The 25,942-nt window shown below is 40.9% G+C and overlaps 1 protein-coding gene across 13 annotated transcripts in view; it reads left to right on the plus strand.

The window, feature by feature from the left end:
• by (focal adhesion protein tensin) overlaps positions 1-25,942 on the plus strand; it is a 114,813-nt gene that overhangs the window by 86,911 nt on the left and 1,960 nt on the right. For all 13 annotated transcript variants that reach the window (XM_028303431.1, XM_028303430.1, XM_028303435.1 and 10 more), the window contains 14 exons: positions 65-214; positions 659-822; positions 6,582-6,785; positions 7,288-7,467; positions 14,183-14,783; positions 18,624-18,911; positions 18,990-19,118; positions 19,210-19,339; positions 20,059-20,201; positions 21,092-21,267; positions 22,645-22,894; positions 23,293-23,449; positions 24,103-24,275; positions 25,549-25,663. In XM_028303431.1, coding sequence (XP_028159232.1) covers positions 65-214; positions 659-822; positions 6,582-6,785; positions 7,288-7,467; positions 14,183-14,783; positions 18,624-18,911; positions 18,990-19,118; positions 19,210-19,339; positions 20,059-20,201; positions 21,092-21,267; positions 22,645-22,894; positions 23,293-23,449; positions 24,103-24,275; positions 25,549-25,663 — 2,860 coding nt within the window. The remainder of the gene's footprint in view (positions 1-64; positions 215-658; positions 823-6,581; positions 6,786-7,287; positions 7,468-14,182; positions 14,784-18,623; positions 18,912-18,989; positions 19,119-19,209; positions 19,340-20,058; positions 20,202-21,091; positions 21,268-22,644; positions 22,895-23,292; positions 23,450-24,102; positions 24,276-25,548; positions 25,664-25,942) is intronic.

Below are 25,942 nucleotides of genomic sequence, written 5' to 3' on the forward strand. Positions count from 1 at the left end.
CCAAGACTCAGAAGATAATATTGTCAGAACTTTACTAATTTGTATTTACTGTCATTGTTTCCAGGGGTAGCAGAGAGAGGCTCGGCGTACTAGTGGCGGCATACATGCACTACTCTGCAATCTGCGGTGCGCCCGAGCATGCGTTAGACCGGTACGCTATGAGGAGGTACCTCGACGATCGCGTGCCGGTCTTCCACTTGCCTTCAAACAAACGGTACGTAGTCATAGCAGCTTGAAAAGCTTCCCATAACAATGGCAAGCAGTTATTATACTTTCTTTAGTAACCGCGATAAGATTTAAATGCGCAAAGTTAAAATAGTCGTAAAGTTTTCTGAAATTATCCAATTTTCGGCGCCATTTTCTTAATTTTTCTTTCCGTAAGAAACTGCAAAGTATTAGAAAACTGAATGTCGCTCTCAAATTATGGCGTGACAAAGCGAAATAGGGACTCAATTTGTATGGCGACCTACACTTATTTTGAGAATTTGACATTGGTCCTTTAGGAAAAGTAGTTGTATTTGAGTAGGTAGTAGAATCAACTCTTTTTGTTTAATCAAATATAAAAATTACATCCTGTACCCATAAGTGACTGAAAACTTTTTAAGCAGTCTACATTTACGTTACTTAAAAAAATCTTTATTTGTATTGTTAATTGCAGATACATAGACACCTTCGCGGGACTCCTGGCTGGACAAATCCGCGTGAACGCAGCTCCCTTGCACTTAACACACGTGAGCGTGGCCGGCTCGCTGGCCTCGCCCGCCACGCCTACCATTGCCTTTCTCAAGATATACGAGAACTTCATCTGCGTTTACACGTCAGGTAACTAACACCAGAAAAATATATAAACTCTAATAAGACGGGCTCTCATTAGATATTCTTAAGCCTAGGCGCAGATCACCGACTTTTAGTTAGCCGATAGTTGGGCCCGATTCTAATTTGTATGAAGAATTCGGCCGAATCCAAATCGGTGTAATGTGCGCGCTTTCATACATTTCCATATATTGATTAACAACCCAACCAAAAGTCGGTGGTCTGTGCCTAGGCTAAGAAAGAGAGTGATGGATGTTGCGGCCGCACACTGCCGCTTCCTTGGTCGCGCGGCACTGGCCACTAAGAAAAACTTTGTTTTTTTTTTGACGACCAATATCGATTTTCTTTTGTCGCTTTGGACTCTCGAATTTCCACTCAGAACTTTTTGGCGGGAATGTGAAACGTCAAGTTTAGCAGTTTTGTTTTATTTTCAAACATTTTGTGTTTACCCGATTATTAATGTGTATTATTGGTGGATTAATTAAGTGTTTGTGAACGTGCATTGATGTAGGCAAATAAAACAAAACCGTACATCACTTTNAAACGGGCACCTAATAATATTATAGTGAGACAGGATTACATACGGTATAGATAGTAGGTATTGGTCACTCATAACTTATCAAATAACCTAACTATATTTCTGGCTTCGGTTGTAGTCCCTAGAGCCCTAACAATACCTTATAATTAGATATATTAAAGATATTTTGATAGGAAGGAGGGCTGCACTAAGGCTTTCTTGGCCTCAGTGGGGGTAAATGAAACACAACGCAGACGGTTGATATCTGGTTTATTACTGTTATGCTATTGCTATATACAAGATTTACACAATTCAATGTGTCCAATCCAATGAATGTGCCGTCGGTGTAGAATGCCTACGGTGCACGTTGAGGGTTCATGGGCCAGTCGGCTAGCACGTAGGTCGCGGTCGATGCTGACGTGCTCGTACAGTATCCTTGTGGGCAAGTAAAATTATAACCAATTTATCTTTTTCCTTGAGGGAAAAATTTTGCTTCATTTCTTTATTCCATTGTCGTTTTATCGTTAAAAATCGCACAAAACTACACACAGAACTCAACAAAATATCTATCAAAATCAATAAGAACATTTTTATTTTCATTTAATGTGGTGCAGCAGTCATTTTGACATTTACTTTTTTTAAGGCAAAGGAATTACATTATGCACTGTTATGCACCCAAACCACAGATTACATAATAGCCCAAATATCTTTTTTGTCTTTATTAATAACTCAAAAATACAAAAAAACATCAGTTTTGGTCAACTATTTCTTAGTTTTACTTTTTTTTTATTTGTTTCTGTGAAATACGTAAGATATTCCCAATAAAATATTTTATCGGAAAGTACCGGTTTTTCAAACGTCACTAGGCGCACGAAGAAACGCCACCTGACAAAAGAGTCCCTACTTAGGTTTACTATAGCATGGTGAAAACGAACTTAGGTTAGTGGGCAGTTTAGGCGATCGTTTAACCAAAGTGATATTTAGTTAGCAAACGCTTAAGGGATCGATGGTGAAAACGGGCATTACTCCACTAGAACTTAAGTAGACTAGACAAATCGGATTAAATGCATTGGAGTTATGCCGTCATTTGTTCGCGCCTACGCAACGCTGTGTCACTTTCTCGCTGCGCCTACCACAGATTAGAGAGTATGTCTGCGCCTACGACCTCTTGTTGATCTGACACAAACACCTAGCTAAGGCAAATCAGGGCTTTTCGCTGTTTACTGTCACACTTTTCTAATAGGCACATGTCATTACTGCTCACACCTACGCGTAGCTGGTACATTCTTTTGAAACACGCCTGCAACTCGTAAAACAGTTACCGCAATCTTTAACTCTTATGTTACTTGTATTGTTATGTCAACTATGTTGCTGGTAGCAAAACTTACTAGCTTTGTAGTAAAATGTTAACAGATTTTATTTACACATCTCCATAACATGAGTGGGTTATGAGATAGTATGTCAAATTGTAAATACCTACCTACTTTTTAAGGGTTTTAGTTAAATGTCAAAATGAAACTAGCGCTTTTCGCGGTTTCGATAAACCAAGCGGGGTCAACCCTATTATTTAAGCCACAAGTATTATGTTTCACAGTTAACTTATAACGTCATATCTTATAGGTACATGTGTGTTTTTCAATTCACTCAGTTTCATACCTCACGTATCATTTGGTTGCCATATTATTCTTAAAGTTTTTAACCCCTGACGCCAAAAGAGGAAAGCTATATCCGATTTGAATGCGGTTTTAATATCACATTTTCTATGTTATCTGCAGTCTGGTCCCCGGTCAGCGAGCTACCCTGGGGGCGCGGGATCGCGGCTAGATCTTTGCTACGTGGCGGAACGGATGCTGGCGCTGCATCTGCCGGAGAGAGACGCGCATGCAGAAGCACAGGCAGCGCATATGCTCGCCAATAAGCATGGAGACCACTTCATGGTGAGTAGCAATCATATTTGGAATAATAATGTTCTATGAAGCGTATTAAAGGCAATTCGCACAGGCAAGATATGAGCTCAATGAATGCGCGAACCAAGCGAGTGGTGGTTACATGTTTACACATGTAATACACAGGCATACACTGCAGGTCTGCAAATCTGTTCTGTATACAATAATATTTGAACCATTTCGTAGCCACTTACGATAGTGAAATGGCCCGTGTGTTGGAATTAATCTCACTACAATTATTCGTATATGAATGGAATACTTTCCATGACAATTAGCAAATATTACTCATGATTTTAAAGGGGTTTCGAGTCTCATTACATTTTGTTATAGTTAACTATTAAAAGTTATCTTTGTGAAATACTTACTTCTAAAAACAAACAAATGACATTCCAAATATTTCCTTTTGCAGGTATTCGAAGTGAGTAGCGGCGACGGAAGCGGCGATGGGCGGGCGGCGCGCAGCGTATTTGGGCGTGCGCGATCGCTTGGTTGGGCGGGCGAGCTGGCCCCACCACTAGAAAGGCTATGCGCTGCTTGCAAACACATAGAAAGCTGGTTAGGAGCGAATCCGAAGAATGTCGCCATTTTATTAGCCTGGTGAGTAAATATAATCTTTTACTTACTTACCTACAAAGTCTAGTAGGCCAGTAGAATTAGATTTTAAATCGGAAATAATTCCTACAAAAGATTTTATTGCTTTAATGGCTTCATTGGTTGCCCATTAAGACTCTCCTAGGTTTTCGACTTCGACAGAGTTGTGCTTAAGTGGTGGGGGCCCCCGAAAGGGGCGCTTTTTAGGTTTTCCGGTTATACCGCGTAAAGGACTTACCCTATCGAAAAGTGGTCTTCCTGACGGTTGAAGGGCATTTAATCCTGCATTAAATAAGACCAAACGGAACGGCTGGGACGAACAAGGATAAGCGCATCCAGCTCGTAAGCCTTGATAGGGTTACACTGGTTGAGGCGCTCCTTTTCAAGACTTGGAAGCCTGCGGGTAACGAACCATTGGACGTGGAGAGGGTCATTAATTATACATATATTTTCTACTTTGCCGAACATTTACACGAGAACGGTTTGTTCAAAACATATGAATTTGGTCTTATTTAATGCAGGATTAAATGCCCTTCAACCGTCAGGAAGACCACTTTTCGATAGGGTAAGTCCTTTACGCGGTATAACCGGAAAACCGAAAAAGCGCCCCTTTCGGGGGCCCCCACCACTTTAGCACAACTCCGTCGAAGTCGAAAACCTAGGAGAGTCTTTATGGGCAACTAATGAAGCCATTAAAGTACTAAAATCTTTAGTAGGAATTATTTCCGATTTAATTCATTTTTGTGTTTAATTCTACTGGCCTATAGGGCAATAATACATATTATGAGACATGTAAAGTTTTCTTTAAGTATTTTTATTAGTTGTTTTCATTTTCTTAAAAACTAATTTTAATTAAAGTACTATTTTAATCGATGTTTCTAATATTAAAAAAGCTTGGACACAATCCTAACAATGATTACAATTCTAACCATTATTCACCAAGACTCAGAAGATAATATTGTCAGAACTTTACTAATTTTTATTTACTGTCATTGTTTCCAGGGGTAGCAGAGAGAGGCTCGGCGTACTAGTGGCGGCATACATGCACTACTCTGCAATCTGTGGTGCGCCCGAGCATGCGTTAGACCGGTACGCTATGAGGAGGTACCTCGACGATCGCGTGCCGGTCTTCCACTTGCCTTCAAACAAACGGTACGTAATCATAGCAGCTTGAAAAGCTTCCCATAACAATTGCAAGCAGTTATTATACTTCCTTTAGTAACCGCGATAAGATTTAAATGCGCAAAGTTAAAATAGTCGTAAAGTTTTCTGAAATTATCCAATTTTCGGCGCCATTTTCTTAATTTTTTTTTCCGTAAGAAACTGCAAAGTATTAGAAAACTGAATGTCGCTCTCAAGTTATGGCGTGACTAAGCGAAATAGGGACTCAATTTGTATGGCGACCTACACTTATTTTGAGAATTTGACATTGGTCCTTTAGGAAAAGTAGTTGTATTTGAGTAGGTAGTAGAATCAACTCTTTTTGTTTAATCAAATATAAAAATTACATCCTGTACCCATAAGTGACTGAAAACTTTTTAAGCCCTCTACATTTACGTTACATAAAAAAATCTTTATTTGTATTGTTAATTGCAGATACATAGACACCTTCGCGGGACTCCTGGCTGGACAGATCCGCGTGAACGCAGCGCCCCTGCACCTGACGCACGTGAGCGTGGCCGGCTCGCTGGCTTCACCCGCCACGCCCACCATCGCCTTCCTCAAGATATACGAAAACTTCATCTGCGTTTACACGTCAGGTAACTAACATCAGAAAATATAAATATAAAATCTACTAAGACGGGCTCTCATTAGATATTCTTAAGCCTAGGCGCAAACCACCGACTTTTAGTTGGCCGATAGTTGGGCCCGATTCTAATTTGTATGAAGAATCGGCCAATTGATACCAAATCGGTGTAATGTGCGCGCTTTCATACATTTCCATATTGATTAACAACCCGACCGATCTTTCGGCCAACTAAAAGTCGCTCGCTGGTCTACGCCTAGGCTAAGAAAGAGAGTGATGGATGTTGCGGCCGCACACTGCCGCCTCCTTGGTCGCGCGGCACTGGCCACTAAGAAAAACTTTGTTTTTTTTTGACGACCGATATCGATTTTCTTTTGTCGCTTTGGACTCTCGAATTTCCACTCAGGACTTTTTGGCGGGAATGTGAAACGTCAAGTTTAGCAGTTTTGTTTTATTTTCAAACATTTTGTGTTTACCCGATTATTAATGTGTATTATTGGTGGATTAATTAAGTGTTTGTGAACGTGCATTGATGTAGGCAAATAAAACAAAACCGTAAATCACTTTTCAAGTTATTTCAAGAAGTCCGCGTCAGGTTAAAGTAAATTGCCAATCTTTACTGAAACTCAAGGGAAAGGGTAATATCACGTATCATTCATCAATCATCACTCATATCATTAACTAAATATTTAAAATTACTTAAATAATGTGCAAACCTTACTAAGCCTCATGGCTTCGTGCTTAATAAATTCTTTTTGTCAGGATAATTTCCAGAAAAAAAGAATTTCCACGCATACCTACAATTTTCACGACTCGAATTTGTAAACTTAATTGTTAGAAGTAAAACTGAACTTTTGAAATTAAATGGAATAAAATGTCTTTATTCCATTTTGACACTTGTGAACGTTAAAAAGGGACTCTTCACATATTTTATCTCCTATCTCTATCTTATATTCCTTTTGTCCAGGTCTCTATATGGTGAACGGCGGCGGCTGGACAGTGGGCGTGGGGCGTCTGGCTCTGCGCGGCGACGTGCTGGTTCGCGCGTACCGGCGGCCGGCGCACGCGCAGGCGCGCCGCCATCTGGTCTTCGCGTGCCAGTTCCACACCTGTGCTGTAGCGGATCATACCCTATCGTTCACCAAGCAGCAGCTTGACCATGCAGCTCATGGTACTTTTTACTTAATTACTTAATTATTAATAATATTTATCGACCAAGTGCATGTGTAGATATTATAATAAATGTGTGGGACCAATTAAAACGCCATCTACGGAATCGGACAGTTTTAAGCACACGAGTAAAGAATGTGGTTTTAGGTACCTGATTCTGTTATGTTGTTACATCTGCAAACTAACACTACATGTAAAGGTACAGTTGGGGTCTTATTGTACGATAAAATATTGGTCCTTCGAGCCCGATTTGATCCAGATATCTACTATAAATAACTTTTAAATAATTAATAAATAATAGTTACATTAGTAGAGAGTGCTTTCAAGTCCTCAATTATTTACAAAACAATAGATGTATGCAACTTTATCGACTCTACAACGAATGATAGGCCTACATTGTATAAAAGCTCTTGTTTATCATTGTTAATATACTCTATCGAATCCACCCCTTCCTACTAGTTAATGTTTACAATAAAACTAACGACAATTTTCTTATTACCCAGATCCCTCGTTCCCAAGCGACGGCGCCGTGGAGCTGGTGTTTGCACGGGGCGATGGTGCAGGCGGCGCGGCGCCGGCTCCCACACCCGCGGCGCCGTTACGGGCCGCTCCTGACGCCCTGGCCAGGGCAGACTCCTTGGAGCACCTGAGGCCGCTGTCGACGCTCACCGATGATGACCCTGGTGAGTGTGCCAACTAGATTAGGTTAAGACTTAAGAGCGACTGATGAGCGAAGATTGAGTTTTCGATTTAAATAATACTATATTCTAAGTTGTTTTTTTTTGCTATGGAGCTGTAGCCAGTGTCATTGCACACTGACCGCACCGCGTCGTTCTAACTATAGTGAGAATTAAAAGTGCTCAGCTATAAACGTATAGTCTTATTTTTTATCTACCATCATCTGGACTCTAAGGCTGAGTTGCACCACCTAACTTTGACCGTAACTACATATAACGATTACCGGTGCTTTTTGTATGGAGTGGAGTTTGACAGATTTTTGACGTTTGTTAAAGTTAAATTATGATGGTGCAACCCAGCCTAAGTAGTTCCAAATAATCGAAAGCACATGAATAAATCTGCGCTCAAATTCACAATATTATCAGTTTCAATATTCCATCTGTAGCTTAGAACAAGTCATTTATAACCTAGCGGATAATACCTACTGCTAAATGAAGTTTAACTATTTTAAATAATACTAAAATTGAGAGAAATTAATACGATAAATATACAATTATTTATAGTCTGATAATAATATGAAAACTACATCACGTGGAAGTGAACATCAAAGTTACTTCAGTGAATTTCAGTACTGAAAGTATGTGTATGGATTTCCTTATTTCCAGCACTTGAAACCCGACAAACTACGCATTAAATGTGAGTTGTAGGTGAACAATTTACTAGTTCGACATCCGCAGTTTTCGGTCTATTCCTGTAGCGGCACGGCAGGGAAGGCCCGCATTAGGTGCACTTGCGACTGCCCACATCCGACGCTCGTAACGGGCAACATTGTCGCAATTTGCTGCAATTGACGCTCAACTACTCAGGTGCAAATATAGTCTAATGACTGAGTGGGGTGCCGTCGTTTGACGCCTCCGGATGAGATAATTTAAATAAATAAATATCCTTGGACATTTTGGTCTGTGCCTCTAGTCCCAAACTAAGCAAAGCTTGTACTATGGGTACTAGACTAGAGAACGGATATAAACATACTTAAATACTTTTTTTTTGTAAATACATACATATTATAGTACATAGTAACACCCAGACCCGCCACAGAAATTAAAATTCATCATTTTAATTTCTGCCCGGCCGGGAATCGAACCCGGGACCTCTCGGAATAGTAGTCCGTTCTGAACCACTACACCAAACGGCCGACATTTTTTCAGTTTTAGGAAGATATACGAAGTAGTTTTTCAATATTGAACTCAAGATAAGCGATGTGAAATTATTCTTTATGCGCAATTAATTTGTAAGTACATCGATGATCTTTATAGACTTTGAAATACTAGATAGCAATACTTCAACAATTTATCAAGTAAACATCTTTCAAATGGATGCCTGAAGATAAAGTATCAAGTGATCAATACACGACATAGAGATTCACTAGAGAAAAAGTGCAGCAATCAAGCCGTGTGGTGACGGCAGAGTAGAATACATTTGTCACCAACCCCTACTCTTCCCGCGGGTGTCGTAAGAGGCGACTTAGGGTCCACACATCAAACAGAGAACGGGCAGCAGCGCTCTCTGAAAAACATCAATCTTTTAAACTGCGATCTCCAACCCGCCTGCCAAGCGTGGGGATTATGGCAAAACCCTCCACTATAGTGGAGGAGGCTCATAGTCCAGCAGTGGACTGTAAAGGGCTGTTGATGATGAATCAAGGAGATGTTGAAAAACAGAACAAAATTCTTAAAGATTCTCTACATAATAATATAAGTGTCCAGGCTGTAATCAATTTAGTTAAGCTTCGTTTTCTAAATTGGCTCGACCGGGAATAGAGTTCCACAAATTGCGCTCAAGGAAATAATATCATCACACTGCGCCATCGGGCTAAGGAGGCAAAAGTCATGTTCACAACGAAAATACTATGTAGTTAGTAACAAATAATTTGTGAGTGAATAAATCATGAAGTTATGATTACTAAAATATAATTTCTGTATATTTCTTTTAAGTTTTGTGTTGTATTGTCTAATTTCATCGTTAACCTAAATAATTTAGGATTGTTGACACAAAACGAACAACGGACTGTAATTCAAAGGTGTGCTACTAACCACATCCGCGCATAAATAACGACCAAAGAGTCCGGCGCAACTATAACTCGAGTCGCGTTTTCACCACATTTCCCAAAAAAATTTGTTGGTTTTTATTAAGTTCAGTTTAGCACTTAATCGCCTTTAAAAAAAAGATTTTTATTAAAGGGAATTTATGAACTTAATTTATAAAGTTATAGTTCTTCATGCGCAGGAGTGACACGCATTGCATCTCTGACTGAAAATAATTGGATATCTATTAGTTTTTTAACAGGATAATGATACTATAAAAGTGAAATATATTTCCAAAGCTCGTTAAAGGATTACGCGGTAGGTAATAATGTCAATCCCTTCATACGATTACCTACGTACGGCCCATAAATGTGTCACAGTGTAGTTGATAAAGCGGTTAGCGTTTCGCGGCTGTGTGCCGTTGCAGGTGCGAAGCTATTTTAGTGGCAGTAGCGCCGCCCGCCCGGACGCGGCCGCCCGCCCAGTCGCGCGACTGCCGCCCGCCCGACCCGACCGCGCCGCACGTGCGTCCATTCAAAGTCGCTACGTTTGATCTATTACCAGCACACCGTTCTGTATATGTAACAGACATAAATTAACCTCAGTTCGTACCAATGGATTGAATCAAAAACACGTTCAGTGAACAAAATCTAAAGGGTGAGTGTTAGTTACAATGCCATTATTGTTAATTAAAACCTCATCCTACGCCTACGCGTGTTTGTTGTGTAATAAAAAAGCACAACAGCTATTATTTAAAAAGTTATGTTTGTGTTGTGAAAGGCGTGTCGAACGATACAATCGGGTTTTAACAATAGCGCTTATGAGTGGACAAAGTATTGTTATTTGTGTGGACAAACGAGAGGCGAGTCGTTCCGCTGCGGCGGCGCCTGCGCACTAATTGACCGGCGTGGTGAATCGCTGATGTATGTCCACTTGAGGCGTCGCCGGCGGCCTGGCTAAGGGTCTCGCGTTCGTCATACTTCGACTTAATTCGACCGAACGAGCTGAGACGAAGAACCACCCGCATACCTTAATACCTTCGAATACTCTTCAATCTTCGCTGTTCGTGAGAATCGGCTACAGTTTTATTGATCGTTTCGCTTTGTAATAAAACGCACCGATTACGACGTGTCATGTGGTTTAAGTAACACGATACGTAGGTATACTTAAACTAATAAGATTACCTATGTGTAGATATGTGGATGTACCGGTGTGGGCTCCATGCTCGTACAGCGTCAACAAATTTAGGTTCACACGCAAAGCCATCCGTTTGTATTGACGTCACCCCTGTGGTGCAAAACGTTATCTGCCATGCCCTATTGAACTCGGCTTATATTAATCAAGACAAGCATGGATAATGGATGAGTGATGGATTATGAACTTAATTAAATTTGTTTTTATATTATGTTAGCGATAGTGATTTGGTAGAGCCTAAATAAAGTAACTTTCACTAAAACTTTCCATTTAAGGCTATTTAATTTAACTCTTCAGGTACCTACATAGAATGCTAAACCGCGTCAAAATAAAGTTAGGCCTACCTAAAGCCTGATGCAAATTAGGTAATTATTTAAATTAAAATACGATTTAATTTTAGAAAACATTTTTATTTTAAGTGTTCATGAAGCTACTATGTTCATTTTAAGTAGGTATGACGTGTACCGTTGCAATTTATAGTTATGAGAAAGTCAAGTGCAGCGTCGCTAAAAGCTTATCGAGTAAGCCCTTGCAAACCTTGCTATCGGATCAGCATTAATTTATCGCGAGCTTTCAGGCTCTGCTTTATGGACAGTCAACATCATAAGTGCACTTATTGTAGACGTGTCGTTCAGTGGTTGAGTCGTGGGAAAGCTTTCAGACAGTTTCATTAAGTGAATGTGAGGATCAGTAAAGTACTTGCAATTAATTTAAGCGATTAATCTGCGAATAAGGAATATTGCCAGGGGCAGCTAATGGGTAAGATTACGTGTTCGTAATGTACTTTTTATTATAATTAAATAACCAGAAAGGCGACCTCAGAATATGATGCGCAAAACAGCGTCTTTTAATTTGGAACGATGTAAGAAAAGTGGCCGAATCTAAACATAACTAAAACCAAAACGAGTAAAAATTCCAAAACTGGTTGCAAATCGCCCAAAGCCGGGTACGAACAGAGATAGCGAAACGGGTGGAATAATAATATGGGGCTTAGTTTCGTAGAAACACAAGGTGGAGCGGTCCGATGACATCAGCGAGCCGTCGGCCACGCGTTCACCTTCGCGACTCGTAACTTGCCGCAAACGTCCACGATGTCCACGAAACTAAATATTGTCCACATCATAACAAAAACTTGCTCTTATTTGTGCAACGGGCGTGACTGCGTGCATCCGATCTTCAACGTCGCATCACGGTCACGCCAATTTTCATTAGTTAACGAGCTAAAAGACACCGGCGACGTCCCCATTGACACTCGGACATCGTTACAAATCGTATGCAGTTACGACCGTAACGAATCTATTAGCTCTCATAATTCGATTGTTCTTTCACTGGAGGAGGCGATGAATTAAATTGTCACACGATCTGTCCATTAGAAGTAGATGGCGCGTGCGTAGGGCGAGGGCGCGCCGCACATCCTCTTCCTGCGCCGGCGCACATTTCGTAACAGTAGCCCCCGCGCCGAGCCGCGTTATTTTCGTTGACATCACAGAAATAACCACATCTTCCTTAACAGCGCCCGACGGTCACCAGACGCTGACGTTGATATCTTTACACTAATTGCGTTATTGACAACCTCACTTTTAGTTCAGTTTCGAAACCAACGGACCACGATTAGAATCTGTCCGTTGGACTACGTTCTCTGCTCTCGTGTAAAAAGCAATAAAAATTTAACATAAAACTTTGTCGCCGAATATGTCGTATTCATTATGTAAATGAGTCCGCGTGTCGGAGCCACTGCTCCTTATTTGCATTCAGTATTTACTCGGTTGACTGATTCAAGTATCGCCCGCGCGGTTGTTTTGCCCAAATGTTTTAACGTTTCTTTAGGTGTTTACGCGGAGAGAGCAAACATTCACAACTGAAGAAGTCCATACTGTACAGGTAATTGAATGAAATATTGGGACACGTCTGCCTTCTGTGTGTCATAAGTATATTTGTAATGCAAATAGTAAATCTCCTTTTAAGATACGATGTCGCAATTGCTGTTTTCAATATTTACTTACAAACATACGAGAAATATTTCTTTATTTAATAAGGTTTTAGTTAGCTCTGTCATGAATCTGTACATCAACTATGCATGTGCTCCACAAAAATAAATAATAAGTAAGTACCTACTTAAATAGGTAGATAGAGATAGAAAATACCTATTTATTTGTCTCAAAACATGTTAAATAGAGTCATGTAAAGTTATTTTCAAATTTTCCTGTTTAATAAATTATTACGTAATTTAATTAAGAATTTTAAACAGATTTTTGCCGATTCCGATTTTTGCTCTATCTTATTCGAAAAAAACTGTCAGAAGTAACATGAGGTCACTTCCTCAGTGCCTGTCGCCTTGAACCGCCAACCCGCGCGGATGCTCTGTGTACTCTTTACGACGGCTTTAACGATATCGAGGTTATCCGTTTCGTGTCACGGACTTACATCAGTACGTGCCCGAAACAGTAATGTTTGTCTTTTTTATGGACCTAACTTTAGATATGATAGAACTCTTGCAAACTTAATAGATGAAGAAAATCTTCATAATAACATAAATCCATTCCAAATTAATCATCTTAAAGAGATTATGCTGCCCCTCTGTAACCGTAAGTTNCTACCCGACTTGCAAAATTATTCAGTTTGTTTATTGAATCATTCTTTAAAATATGAAGTTTACACTAAAAGCTTCATAATTTTCTTGCTTTATGTTAATCTTTTACAATTATTTGTGTTAGCTAATAGTTTTGTTTATAAATTCAGTGTAGTTAAGCTTTGAGAGGTGTTTTTGGCCTGGTGAAGTGTTATCGCATTTAAGATGTAAGTTATACTGTATGGTATTATTTTTATAGTGTAACTGTATAATGTGTTTTGTTTAAATAAAGAATTTTGAAAAGTAAAGTAAGTAATAGATGAAGAAAATCTTCATAATAACATAAATCCATTCCAAATTAATCATCTTAAAGAGATTATGCTGCCCCTCTGTAACCGTAAGTTTGTAGCAACCCTTTAAGGGTCCGGCCTATAATGAGGTTGATCCTCATTCCTCCCGAGTTGACAACGGTGTCCCCAGCTTGAGCTGACGGGATAACGGGAGGCGAGCTTAGTCCCTATAAGGACGCAGTCCGGCTGCGGCTGCCGAGCCAACCGCGCGGCTCCTGGAACTAGCGAATAAACGGTTAATTAATAGATCATTTCCTTGACAACACGTGTAAAGCTCCAATAATAACTCGCAATTAGTCGCTTTAAAATGCTAATTGATTCTGGCCTCGAGGATCGCAGTAGAAAATTACACATCGTCGTTATACCGTCTGAATAGGTACCTAGGTGTTCTCGAGAGTTTATTGAAGTGAATCGAATTCAATTTAAACGCTGTATAAAATCATCAGTCGCTGTTAATGAAATAACTGGGTCGCTTATTACTCTGCACTCGTTTACATCTTGAATAGTAGCGTTTTGTGTGTAGGTGAGAACAACGGCAGCGCTGAAGGCTCCGGATCTGGTGGTGAAGCGGGCGAGGGTGCCGAAGCTGCGCACACGTTCGGTCCCCTCGACGGGTCCATCTACGCGACGGTGGTGCGCGCGGGCGGCGGCGGGCCGTCCTCGCCGCTCAGCGCCTCCATGGACTCGGGCATCTCGTCGGCGGGGCGCCGCGCCGCCCCCAGCCCGCCGGACGAGCTCGACGCGCTGCTGGGCGACATGCTGCGCACCGTGAGCGCGCTGCCCGACCCGCCGCCGGCGCCGCAGTCGCTCGCCGACCGCGCCCCTGACATACCGTACCACGCGCGCGCCGACTCCGCGCCCTTCACCTACGGAGCGCCCGGCCTGCGCCCCGGAATGCTGCGCGCGCCCAACCGCCTCGCCAGCCCCGAGCTGGTGCGCCGCGCGCTCGGCGGCGACCGCTCCTACCGCCCCATCGACGACGACGATGACGAGCGCACCGTCACGCCCGAACCCTCATCCCCGAGGACGCCCGTCTCACCCCGGACCGCTAAGAAGCTCACGCACGAGGATATCACCACCACCACCACAACATTACCTCAGAATACAACTCTACGCAATGGAAGGTGAGTGTTTATGCAATTACTTACTCCTTATTTTAACAACTACACTTATTAAAATAAGGATAATTGCAAACATTTTACTATTTAAAACTTTACGCGATGCTCATCCATTTTGCATCGATTTAATGATAGTTAAAAAGTTAAATATTCAAACACGTATCCTCCTTTGGATCTGACCAGAACCTGATCGGGAATTTTAGATTAATGGGGTGCTTAGCATAAACATAAGAAAACCTGGCAAAACCAGTTCACCGGCAGGTAAACTGAGTAAATTAAGTCGTTTCCCTCCATCATTGGTCATTCGTTACTTTAATAGATATTTTAAATTTGAATTAATTATTTCTTGCATAGCCTAGCACGTTCTTTCTTTATTTTGGAAATTTTCTTGTTTTCTTCTTTTAAAAACCTTTTTTATTTTCTTAATTTTGCAAATAATGATGATATCAAGGTAAAGCTGTACGATTATGAAGACAAGGGAATCTCACAGCAACGTAAACATGTGTTCCTTCCTGCACAGAGGCGTAGAGGCCGCGCGCTGCGCCTACGCAGTACACTCACGAATACATTTTGTTTACGTTCACAACCTCAATATTTACGCCGGTTTTGTTGGTGTACCAATCTACCCATATTTTATTTAAATGTTGGTTTAAGCTCACTCTAAATTTAAATGAAATTGTAAATAATCGTACCTACTCGTATATATATTTTTTAAGTTGCATAAAAGGAAATCAAAGAAAAATTCTAAACAAGTAAAATGTAACTTGTAAACTAAGTACGAGTAATATTGTTTTTAATTTACGTAAATTTTATAAAATTCGTTTTTGAATGTACCAAAACAAAATAAAATGGCTGTCAACAAATAACGGCCCATCTCGTTGTGTGTGGTGTGGCCGATCTATTAATTTATTTGGTCGCGTTCCGCTCGACCCACTTTACTGCATCAATAAGACCATTCAAGTATCACACATCCAATCTTGTATAAGGAAGACACATCTTTAATATACCTCTACTATACATTGGTAGGTATCTAACCTACATAACGCTTATAATAAATAATAATAAATAAGCCTTGGTCATTTTACACTACGCTTCTAGTCCCAAGCTAAGCAAAGCTTGTATTATGCTTGTAATAAATTATATTTTACAACCCGGAATATTACACGGCTGACCAAAAGTAAATATTTAAAAACAGGTACGATAAAACTGGTCTAAAGCTTTGTATTTTACGGGTATTTTTGCCAGACACATTTTACCAACAAGGACGTAGCCAGGAACAAAAAATAAATAAATTCAACAAGTATCTTTCAAACACCCGCTCTAGTTGATGGCTAAATAATAGATTTGAGCGTGGGATAGGACGGATTCTGTAGGCGGTGCTTGAATGAATAACAATGCTCATAAAAACAACGGATTCTTTGCTAGCCAGTGATATGTACCTACACTATTGATACATCGATCAAATATGATGACTTACAAAGTTACCTTTTAAATACGTACCAAAACCGTCGTGAAGCATTTGCGTAAATTTTTTTTGATCGAGGGTTGCAAATTCTTAGTAAAAGTAAGAAAAAAGTTAAAACTCTACATAAGTTTCGACATTGGTATTCTACGGCATAATAAAGCTTAATACATTGCCAACATGAACTTTTAAGGCGACACTACGAGCTGATACAAGTATAATTTAAAATAATAATAGAGTAGCTACATTGACGGAGTACGCGTACGTTCAATCAAGTCGTGTCAACAGCAACAAGCAGCAAATTACTGTTATTATCTGCGAGAGCGTGTGTGGCAGCCATCTAATATAATGTTTCTCTATCTTGATATCGCACTTCATATAAATAATTTTCATAACATATTATGCTCCGCATAAAACTACCGTATCGCGCAACCAATAAAGTTGAAAGTTAAACGGAACCTAACTTGATAGACACATTATTATGGACAATATGAATTCCTCGACAGCTATGCGATTTGAATACCATAGTGAAACAATACTCCTTTGATAGATCTAGCTACTATGCTTACTTACACATAGTGGTCTATGTGTGAGTGTTAGTTAATTAATAAATTATATCCACAAGTTCAAAAGGTTTTAAAATGTAGAGTCTTGTTATAATGACGATACTTCATACTATAAGCAACGACCACTAAATCAATGCAGGTATAAATACGAATGTGTGTGACTTATGCACCTCAATGCAACAGCTTAGAAACAACTTGACAGAGATACAACAATAGTCCACAGACAGATTGCTAATGAATGGCTTTACAATTTGCTCCCAGCGCGCGTATGTTGCCTACCGTCGATTAGCACTTGCACAAGGTAAACAATGACACGTGTCGATCATGTCGGGCATGTCGAAATTGATCGACGCGAGATAAGTGGCGCGATAGCCCAGTCAATCACGCCTATCATGCTCTGCAAGAAGCTAAGTACACTGTCATTTGTGACTCATGCCTTAATATGCGCAGCTAAAGGGTACTTATGACAGTCATCTACTCAATGTTACAAAAGCAAAGACGCTGTTAATACTTTAAAGGAAACAGCTGTGTCAATGTAGATATCTAACAGGATAATCATACGAATAACATACCCAGATTTCTCTAGTCTAGTCTTCCGAGTGCTCAGTCTTAGCTTGTATCATCAAAATAAATGAAAACCTTTTCTGAAACCAAATTATTTGGGATAATACACAACCTCAACGTAAGTTGCTGCGTCAATTTGATATAGAGGTAGATAAGTGGCCCTGAATCCTGATGTTACACCAGCAATATGCTTAATTAGGGAACTTTTGAAAATAAGGACCGATCAGTATAAGTTCCTACTTGGGTAGGTGGTGATCGGATCGGTAGCGCAAGCGGCCGTAATTGAGGCAGATTGTATGCGTGGGCCGGCCGCTCGCTCGTTCCGCAACACTGCACGCACATGCGCCGGCGCACTTACCGCCTAGTGCGAATATTTATGCGGCGCCGGCCCAATGAATGGCTTCTAAAGTTTCACTCACGTCTATAATACAAACTCTAGGAATCTGACCATTCTAGGAATCGACGTTACCCAACAATCTCTTAGCCCTTTGGATAAAATCAAAGTTGCAAGCACCACTAGATTTTAATATCGACTATAATTACATATGTCAACCTTAATAATATGTTGCTCAACAAACTTATCTAAACGAGAAGTCGCATTGCCTTACAAGTAGCGCAGCCGAGTATGAAGCTTTACGTCGGAAGGCGATGTCAGTCGCGATTCTGGGATTGATTTGGAGCGATGGCGTGTGATTGCGTCGCGCCATGACCCAAACAAGTTGCTATTTCGAGATAAACGTCGCCATAAACGGCCGCGGTGACCGGCCGAGACCGGCGCCGCCCCGACTTCATACAATACTTTCTAATAAATACTTAACGCTATGTTACATTATCAAAGGCATATCTTTAATTTCATCTTTACGCATAAATCTAACATGTAAATTAACCGTCCAACGTGACATTCCATTCCACGAGATGTACGGAAGTCGATTAATATTCTAATTAATAGCTCATATTATGTGGGTTATACTTGCCACCCACAATTTATCTACACAATTGTATGCTTGACGTTGCCATAAACACATCAAAACCTTCAAGACCTACGCATGATAACAAAAACATACAAAAACTGGTACATAAATACAGCTGAATAAATATCCACCTCGTGGCGAAGTTGTTATGGTATTCAAATGTCACGTACCTACTCTTTAAAATCTAATTTACGTTTATTAATATATTGAACTCTTAATGTCGATGTATCGAATTGTTTTAATGATCTCCTTATTAAGTAAAGCATATGGTCTTTGTTATCAGATGGTTAAATGGCGAGGCGGAGTGGGCGGAACGACCGCCGAGCAGCGCGAGAAAAACCCCGGAGAATGGTACTTGGCGATCAGCTAGCACGCTCGGCTGGCACGAAAGCTCCCGAGCCCGGGAACCCAGGCGATCAGAGAGCGCCTTAGAAGGCAACTCGGGCCTAACTTGGTTACAACGACAGCAACAGAAACTTCGAGAACGAAAAGAAGCAAGGGAAAGAGTCGCGCGGCTGCCTCTCGAGTGGGACACGGCGACGCGACATGTGCGGCGATCGGCCAGCCATCGGTAATTAATCGCCATATGGTCCGATGATTGTTTTATTGCGCTTGCAGGCGTTTTAAACAATTTATTTTATTGTCGTAGGGTGGACGGCTACACTAGCGACACAACCGCTTTTGCCGACGACGACGATGACTTCAGCGTGCCTCTACATGTTAACACGGCACGAACTCCCCTCAGGACTGATAGTATTAGTCCTCAAGCTCCAGACAGGTAATTAAGTGTGTCCATTTATCTTACAAAATATGTTAAGGACCCATTTTACGTATTAGAACTGACCTACCTATAACTGTTTGTTTTACAGAACCTCATCTAGGAAATTCATGTATGAAAAGATGACGATGCGCGAGTGGAGTACCAATACGACACCTACGAGTACTCCCGTGCCAGGTTTATTGTCACTTGCGGAACCCATCAACAATGGCGATAGTGTAGTAAGTTGAATTCATACATAAGTTGACGAGTTATCTACTAATATGTAAACTACATCTAGAGTTTCCTTACTGAAAACATACAACAGCGAAGAATTCATTTGCTTTCCTGACTCCAAAAGTCGTGTCGAGTGAGGAAACGTTTTTACCTATACCATAGGTAGCTTTTTACAAACCGTAGCTAGAGCCGTGACTAAGTAAAAGTATCTTCGGTTGTTCTTATACAGTGTGAGTCACGTTAAAGTGTACATATGAAAATAAATGAAACTAGACCTATTTTTATCGACAAAAAAGTGGTCAAAATTTTTTTGAGATTTTTTTTTTTAAATTATAAATTTTTTTTTCCTCCAATTACTTATGTAAAAAAAACGTAATAACTTTTAAACTAAGCGGTATATCTTGATAAAATAAAAACAGTAATAATGCTAAATAACAGGCGTTACTAAAAAAATACATAAAATACACAAGAAATGCCAACAAATAATAAAAAATGATACTTTTTGAAAAAAATCTGCTTATAAATTCGTATTTTTTGGTTATTTGATAAATTTCTCCGAAAAATGCCCCTATAACAGGTGGTTTTTATTACTTTTTATTATTCTCTATCGTATTATCTTTGTAAAACTAAAAATTGCATGTCTCTATCCCTATTTCATCTATTTTCATATGGACACTTTAACGTGACTCACACTGTATACTGAGTCTCTATCCTTCTGGTCTAGGTTCGCGAGAGGTCCGAGAGCTGGTCGCGCTCGGAGTCGCGCGCGGGCACGCCGGCGTTCCCCACGCACCCTCGCACGCCCTACCCGCCTACGCCCACGCCCTCGCTGAGCGCCCGCCCGCCGCGCTCGCCGCCAGTCACCAGGTAGGATATGTCTCCAATAATGAGGGTTTTATACTGAAGATAAACGGTGCAAAAGTACTTCCTTGCCTAGCACCCAGAGGACCTATACAAATCTATAAATTGAATCGATTCTTTAGAGATTTCCTTTGCCATATCGCACGAGCTGTAGAGTAAACACTATCCATAATATTTTGACACTTCCTTTTCGAGTGAAGCAATGCGGTCTAGAATCTAGATGCTAAATTAATAAATAGGCATGTTTAAAGAACACTTTGAAGGGATAGGCCGCTCGATGTAGCATGCTGTTCGCATTTCAGATCTGAGTACCCGGAAAATATGTTCAATCGTTTGATAGGGTCACGCATATAGCTACCAGTAATGAGTTCTAGTTTCATAATAATGTCATGACATTCATAAATTGCACGATTTTACCATGACACACGAATAAAATAACCATTCCACGGCTGTTTTGTGTGGTGCAGCTGTGGTGTACATCACTTTAATTAAATAAAGGTCATGCGTAAAAACTAGAGCAGTACTGCGTCGTGTAAACAAACAACCGAAAATAAACTGTCGGTCAATCTCATTTGCCTTGATTTTGTTTATAAAACCAGACAATTTCGAAAAATATAACATGACATTAAGATAATAACGATTTTAACGACATCATGCACGACCAACTTAATAGCTAAACTCATCGTATAGGAGAAAGGAAGTCAGCTTCGATTCCTAAGCGCGATAAATAATTAATAGGAGATACCTATGACTGACTCTGTGATATATAATGGTTGACCAAGTTAAATATGTAATTTTGAAGAGAAAGTCTTCAAAGTTATTGTGGTGCATGATTTTAATCGAGACATTCCCTTTCGCCGTTTATTTACTTATAGCTTTTATTCTATTGCGAGCAGGAAAGAGCGCGAAGGCAGCCCCGAGTCGGAGTACCGCACATACAACGGCAGCTGCGGCTCGCGGCGCTCCAGCCTGGGCGGCAGCGCGGAACCACAGCACGTGGCGCCCGAGCGCGTGCGCTTCGCCCGCGACACCAGTCACTACTGGTACAAGCCCAACATCTCCAGGGACGACGGTACGTGATGTCTTGAATCTTAACTGTGCTGCATTAAGGCGATAATAGCCTGGCGCTTCAGCCTGGGCGGCAGCGCCGAGCCGCAGCACGTGGCGCCCGAGCGCGTGCGCTTCGCCCGCGACACCAGCCACTACTGGTACAAGCCCAACATCTCCAGGGACGACGGTACGTGACATTTTGAATCTTAGCTGTGATGCATTATGGCGATAATAGCCTGGTGCTCCAGCTTGGGCGGCAGCGCGGAGCCGCAGCACGTGGCGTCCGAACGCGTGCGCTTTGCCCGCGACACCAGCCACTACTGGTACAAGCCCAACATCTACACTGCAGGGTCGATGGTACGTGATGTCTTGAATCTTAACTGTGCTGTATTAAGGTGATAATACTTAGCATGGATCTGAGACGTGGTCACTTGCTATGGGCCTCATAAGAAGGCTCAATTTCACCCAAAGGGCGATGGAGCGTGCTATGCTCGGAGTTTCCCTGCGTGATCGAATGAGGATAAAGTCAAGCTGTAGGTCATAGTAGCATAAAATTGTACCTTGCCAGGTACTAATGGTTACCACCGTTAAAATAATCTTATGTAAAACATCTAATAGTCTGCTTGTTAGCGCTAACTGCAAGAGTGATTGGTGATAATCATAGGAAATCACACAATTACACATTTACTTAAATAACAACTTTGTATGTATCGACACCTCTACATTACGCAGACGTGGGTGTAAACAGCTGCGATTCTGTTAACTAATGCAGACATTAGCATGCAAATATTTATTCTAATTAGGTAAAGTGGTTTCCAAAGTGTTGCTGTATTTTTATAAAATACCGGTTGAAATATCAGCCTTTAATAAAATCATATGAAGTATTTTACAATACTCAAGTAGGTACAAGTTTCCTTATTCATAAACTTGACTAAGCGTAGTAAAAACATTTATTTCCATTCATATCAAAGGTCAAGTCTAATACTTAAGTATCTATAAGAAACCAAATTGATCGTCGTACTGCATGCATGCTATTGTAGGGAGGAAGGAGCTTTAGACCACGGCTCACCTACTTGAATGCCCGTTGCATCTCAACGCCTGTACAAGAGAAGATTTGGCTAGGGCAGTGGGAAATGCGACCTATCGCACTTTTCGGTCGGGGCCTTTGTAGTGCTGTTCACAAAAGTTAAAAAAGTGTGAAAACTAACAGAACTTGCATTGCTTATCTGTAGTAAGTACCTAATAACGATCTGCAACCTTTAGAAGATCACTGATTCATCCTGCGCGTCTTAAACTAAATAAGCAACATGTTTAAAGAAGTAAATAATTAAAATAAAAAATAAATGATTTGATCTCATTTGATTGTCAGTAAATTATTAACAGCAGATCTGATCTTCAGCTGTAGCAGCGCTGCAGCCGCTAGAAGAAGGTTCCTTCATCGTCCGCGACTCGAACTCGTTCCCGGGCGGGTTCGGGCTAGCAGTGCGCGCGGGCGGCGGCGTGCGTCACTTCTTGGTGGAGCCGACGGCGCGCGGCGTGCGCCTACGCGGCTGCCCCGACGAGCCTGTCTTCGGCTCGCTGTCAGCGCTGGTGTACCAACATACGGTTACGCCGCTAGCGCTGCCGGTGCCGCTGCGGCTGCCTGACAGGTGAGCTGACAGAATGTCTTACACCAAAGCCAAATACTCCATTTGCCTCTTGTAAAGTGGAAAAGCTCGTGTTTCTGCAGTAGAGACTAAATAATCTGATTCATGACTGCCTTCATTGAACAATGGATCCATTTTTGTTGACCACCATCATAGGAGCAAATTAGGAAACAGTAATCGGTTTACACGGACTCTTCTAAATACTCTATCGACAATTTTCAATGTTCCCTCAGAATCTTGACTACATTAATACGATTAATGAGCTTTAAAAGTTCCTTCTTTGCGTTTCTATTGTAGGTAGTGGTTTTAAAAATACCACGTTATTCTTGTAAAGAGGCGAAATAGTCAGATACTGGAACAATAATTTCTGTAATGATTGGCTATTATCCCACCACTCACAGAGACCCCTGGACGGGTGGCAGCGCAAATGCCGCTGCGCGTGCACTTCTAGCCACGGGTGCAGCGTGTCACGTGCTGCTGCTAGGCTCGGAGAACACCGAGGCGCTCACCGGGCCCGCCGCCGTCAAGCGGGCCGTGCAGAACCTGCTCGTCAAAAAGGTACGAAGCATAATTAATAACTAGATCAAAGAAGAGAAAAAAAAACTAGATAATTTTAACGATAGAGCACACTGAATTGCACAGATGATACGATTTTCTATTTAAAAACTGTGAATAAGTATACTTATATCCTTACTTTTGATTTTCGAGTATTCATGTGAAAGTAGACTGCAGCAGCAGCAGTACAGCACCTGTCTTATAAAATATAGTCCAGCCACAGCCATAGATGTTGTTTTGTTTGCATTTGTTTAAATCATTTTTTCATAAATAAGATAACATTCTACCAATCAATCAGGCTGTTGGGTCGATTTATTTAAAGCTTAATTCAGAATAAACATTTATTTAAGCTGTCCAAAATATTATTTCTAGATGAAAATACACAAAAAAGCAACGTTGTAGGTGATGCGGCGTTCGTAGCAAGGATTATAGTCCTTGCTACGAACGCTACGACGTTTGCTACGAAAACTAGTTACGATTTTAAGAAATACAAAATAATAAAGCGTAAAAAACGATTTTTAAACTAAATAATAGGTGGTGGATTTGATTTATTTTAACTCTTTTGATAAATACCTACATTTATCGCCACTCGTAGCATGGGAGCTTTCGTAGCGCAACATAATTTGTATTTTAATTATTTACAATATTCTCCCCAGGCGCCAGCGCATGTGGTGCACTTCAAAGTGTTCGGCGGCGGTATCACGCTGACGGACTCGGCGCGGAAACTATTTTTCCGGCGGCACTACCCCGCCGCCGGCGTGTCCTACGCCGGACTCGACCCAGACGACCGCCGGTACATGTACGTCGACGCCGGGAAACAGAGCGAGAAGTGAGTAGCGATGACATCTATTTTTAGATATCAGCCAGTTTATAGAAGTAGTTTATATTATATGCCTAATAAATTTGATTGTCGCACCACCACGTACTTTTTTATAAAAGTAGGTACTTATGCCCATTTTCACCATCAATCCCTAATTTTTAAGTGACCCCTATAGTAACACATGACAGGCATTTTGTTTAAAAAGGGGTCACTTAAAAAAATAGGGATTGATGGTGAAAACGGGCATCTTTCGGGAAATGAGAAGACTTTCACCACATCACTATTCTTGTTGTTCTCTATTGCCACTATGTTCACTGATGAAATGATTTTAGTAGTAGATAGTTACAACCGTATTTATTTATTTGTAAATTGTTGTAAATGGTCCTTGTTTGACACTAAGCTTCCTCTAAATACTACTCCATTGCTCAATATAATGATTATATTTCATAAAAGACAATGCCGGAAATTGGCGTCTTTTTTTTTTCGCGCGGCCATCGACCAAACCTTGTTTTTTATTACAAAATAGTGTAATAAACCAAACTTACTATGGCATGTATACCTCTAAACTCAGTCTGAACTGAGTTACGAGCATCAGAAGTTTGATGAATTTCATACTAGATTTGCTTTTTGCGCGCAAGTTTTGTAAGAAATTGCAACAAAATAGTGACATTGTATGTGAAAACAAACAATACCATCCATTAAAGGCTCCAGACACCAGTATGCAGCAGAATCAGCGCAATATTTTGTTGCAATTTCTTACAAAACTTGCGCGCAAAAAGCAAATCTAGTATGAAAATCATTGCTGTCGGTCAACTGTCAAATTTCGGTCGTGTAAAGTCGAGAAAGACAGCAAGTTATAACTTACTCTCTTCAAAGCCCTAATCAGCCTAATTTTTGTCTGTAATGTTTCAATTTTTTACACAAATAATAATTTTAATAATTATGGTCAATAATTTATTCCGAAATATATCGTAAACTTGTGATTTTATTAAGAATTTCAATATTTGTCGTGTTTTTACTTAAATTTTCATCCAAACCTGTGTTAATTTTTATTTAGGTACAAGAGTTGCAGGCCATGCTGAACATACTTTGTTGGGGGCCACGTCAGTCATTTAAAATAGGAAGTAACGCATTAAACGTGCCAGGCGGCCTACTGCGGTCGTTTGATTTAGATGCTTCAGTGTCAGGCTCCAGTGACTGACATGGCCCGAATAGGTTGCATGTTTGTCAGTCACCGGTGACTGTCATGGCAGCCTACGTGTTAACCATGTCGTTTGCGCAGGCGCATCTTCGCGTTCGTGGCGCGCGCGTCGGTGGGCGCGGACAACCAGTGCCACGTGTTCGCCGAGCTGGAGCCCGAGCAGCCCGCCACCGCCATCGTCAACTTCGTCAATAAGGTATCTATCACTGACTACTTTAAATCTCAGGATCTAAGAAGTAGTTCTTCTTTTCCTTTTTTGAATGTACCTAATGGAAACCACTATTTCGCCAATGAGAAAACTATTTTGTGTAAGCTTCACATAAGGCCTCACACGATAAGTAACTTTTGAAGAGGCGCCAACTGGGCCCCGATTGCGCTAAAAATTTTCAACTGCAACGCGACTAGACGACGAACAATCGTCAGCTGTTTTGACAAATCCGTATCGCGGTGTCGTTTTGATAGGTAGTTCAAACGA

Source organism: Ostrinia furnacalis, unplaced genomic scaffold, assembly GCF_004193835.3.
Source record: "Ostrinia furnacalis isolate ACB-3 unplaced genomic scaffold, ASM419383v2 OfSCF1242, whole genome shotgun sequence".
NCBI lineage: Eukaryota > Metazoa > Arthropoda > Insecta > Lepidoptera > Crambidae > Ostrinia > Ostrinia furnacalis.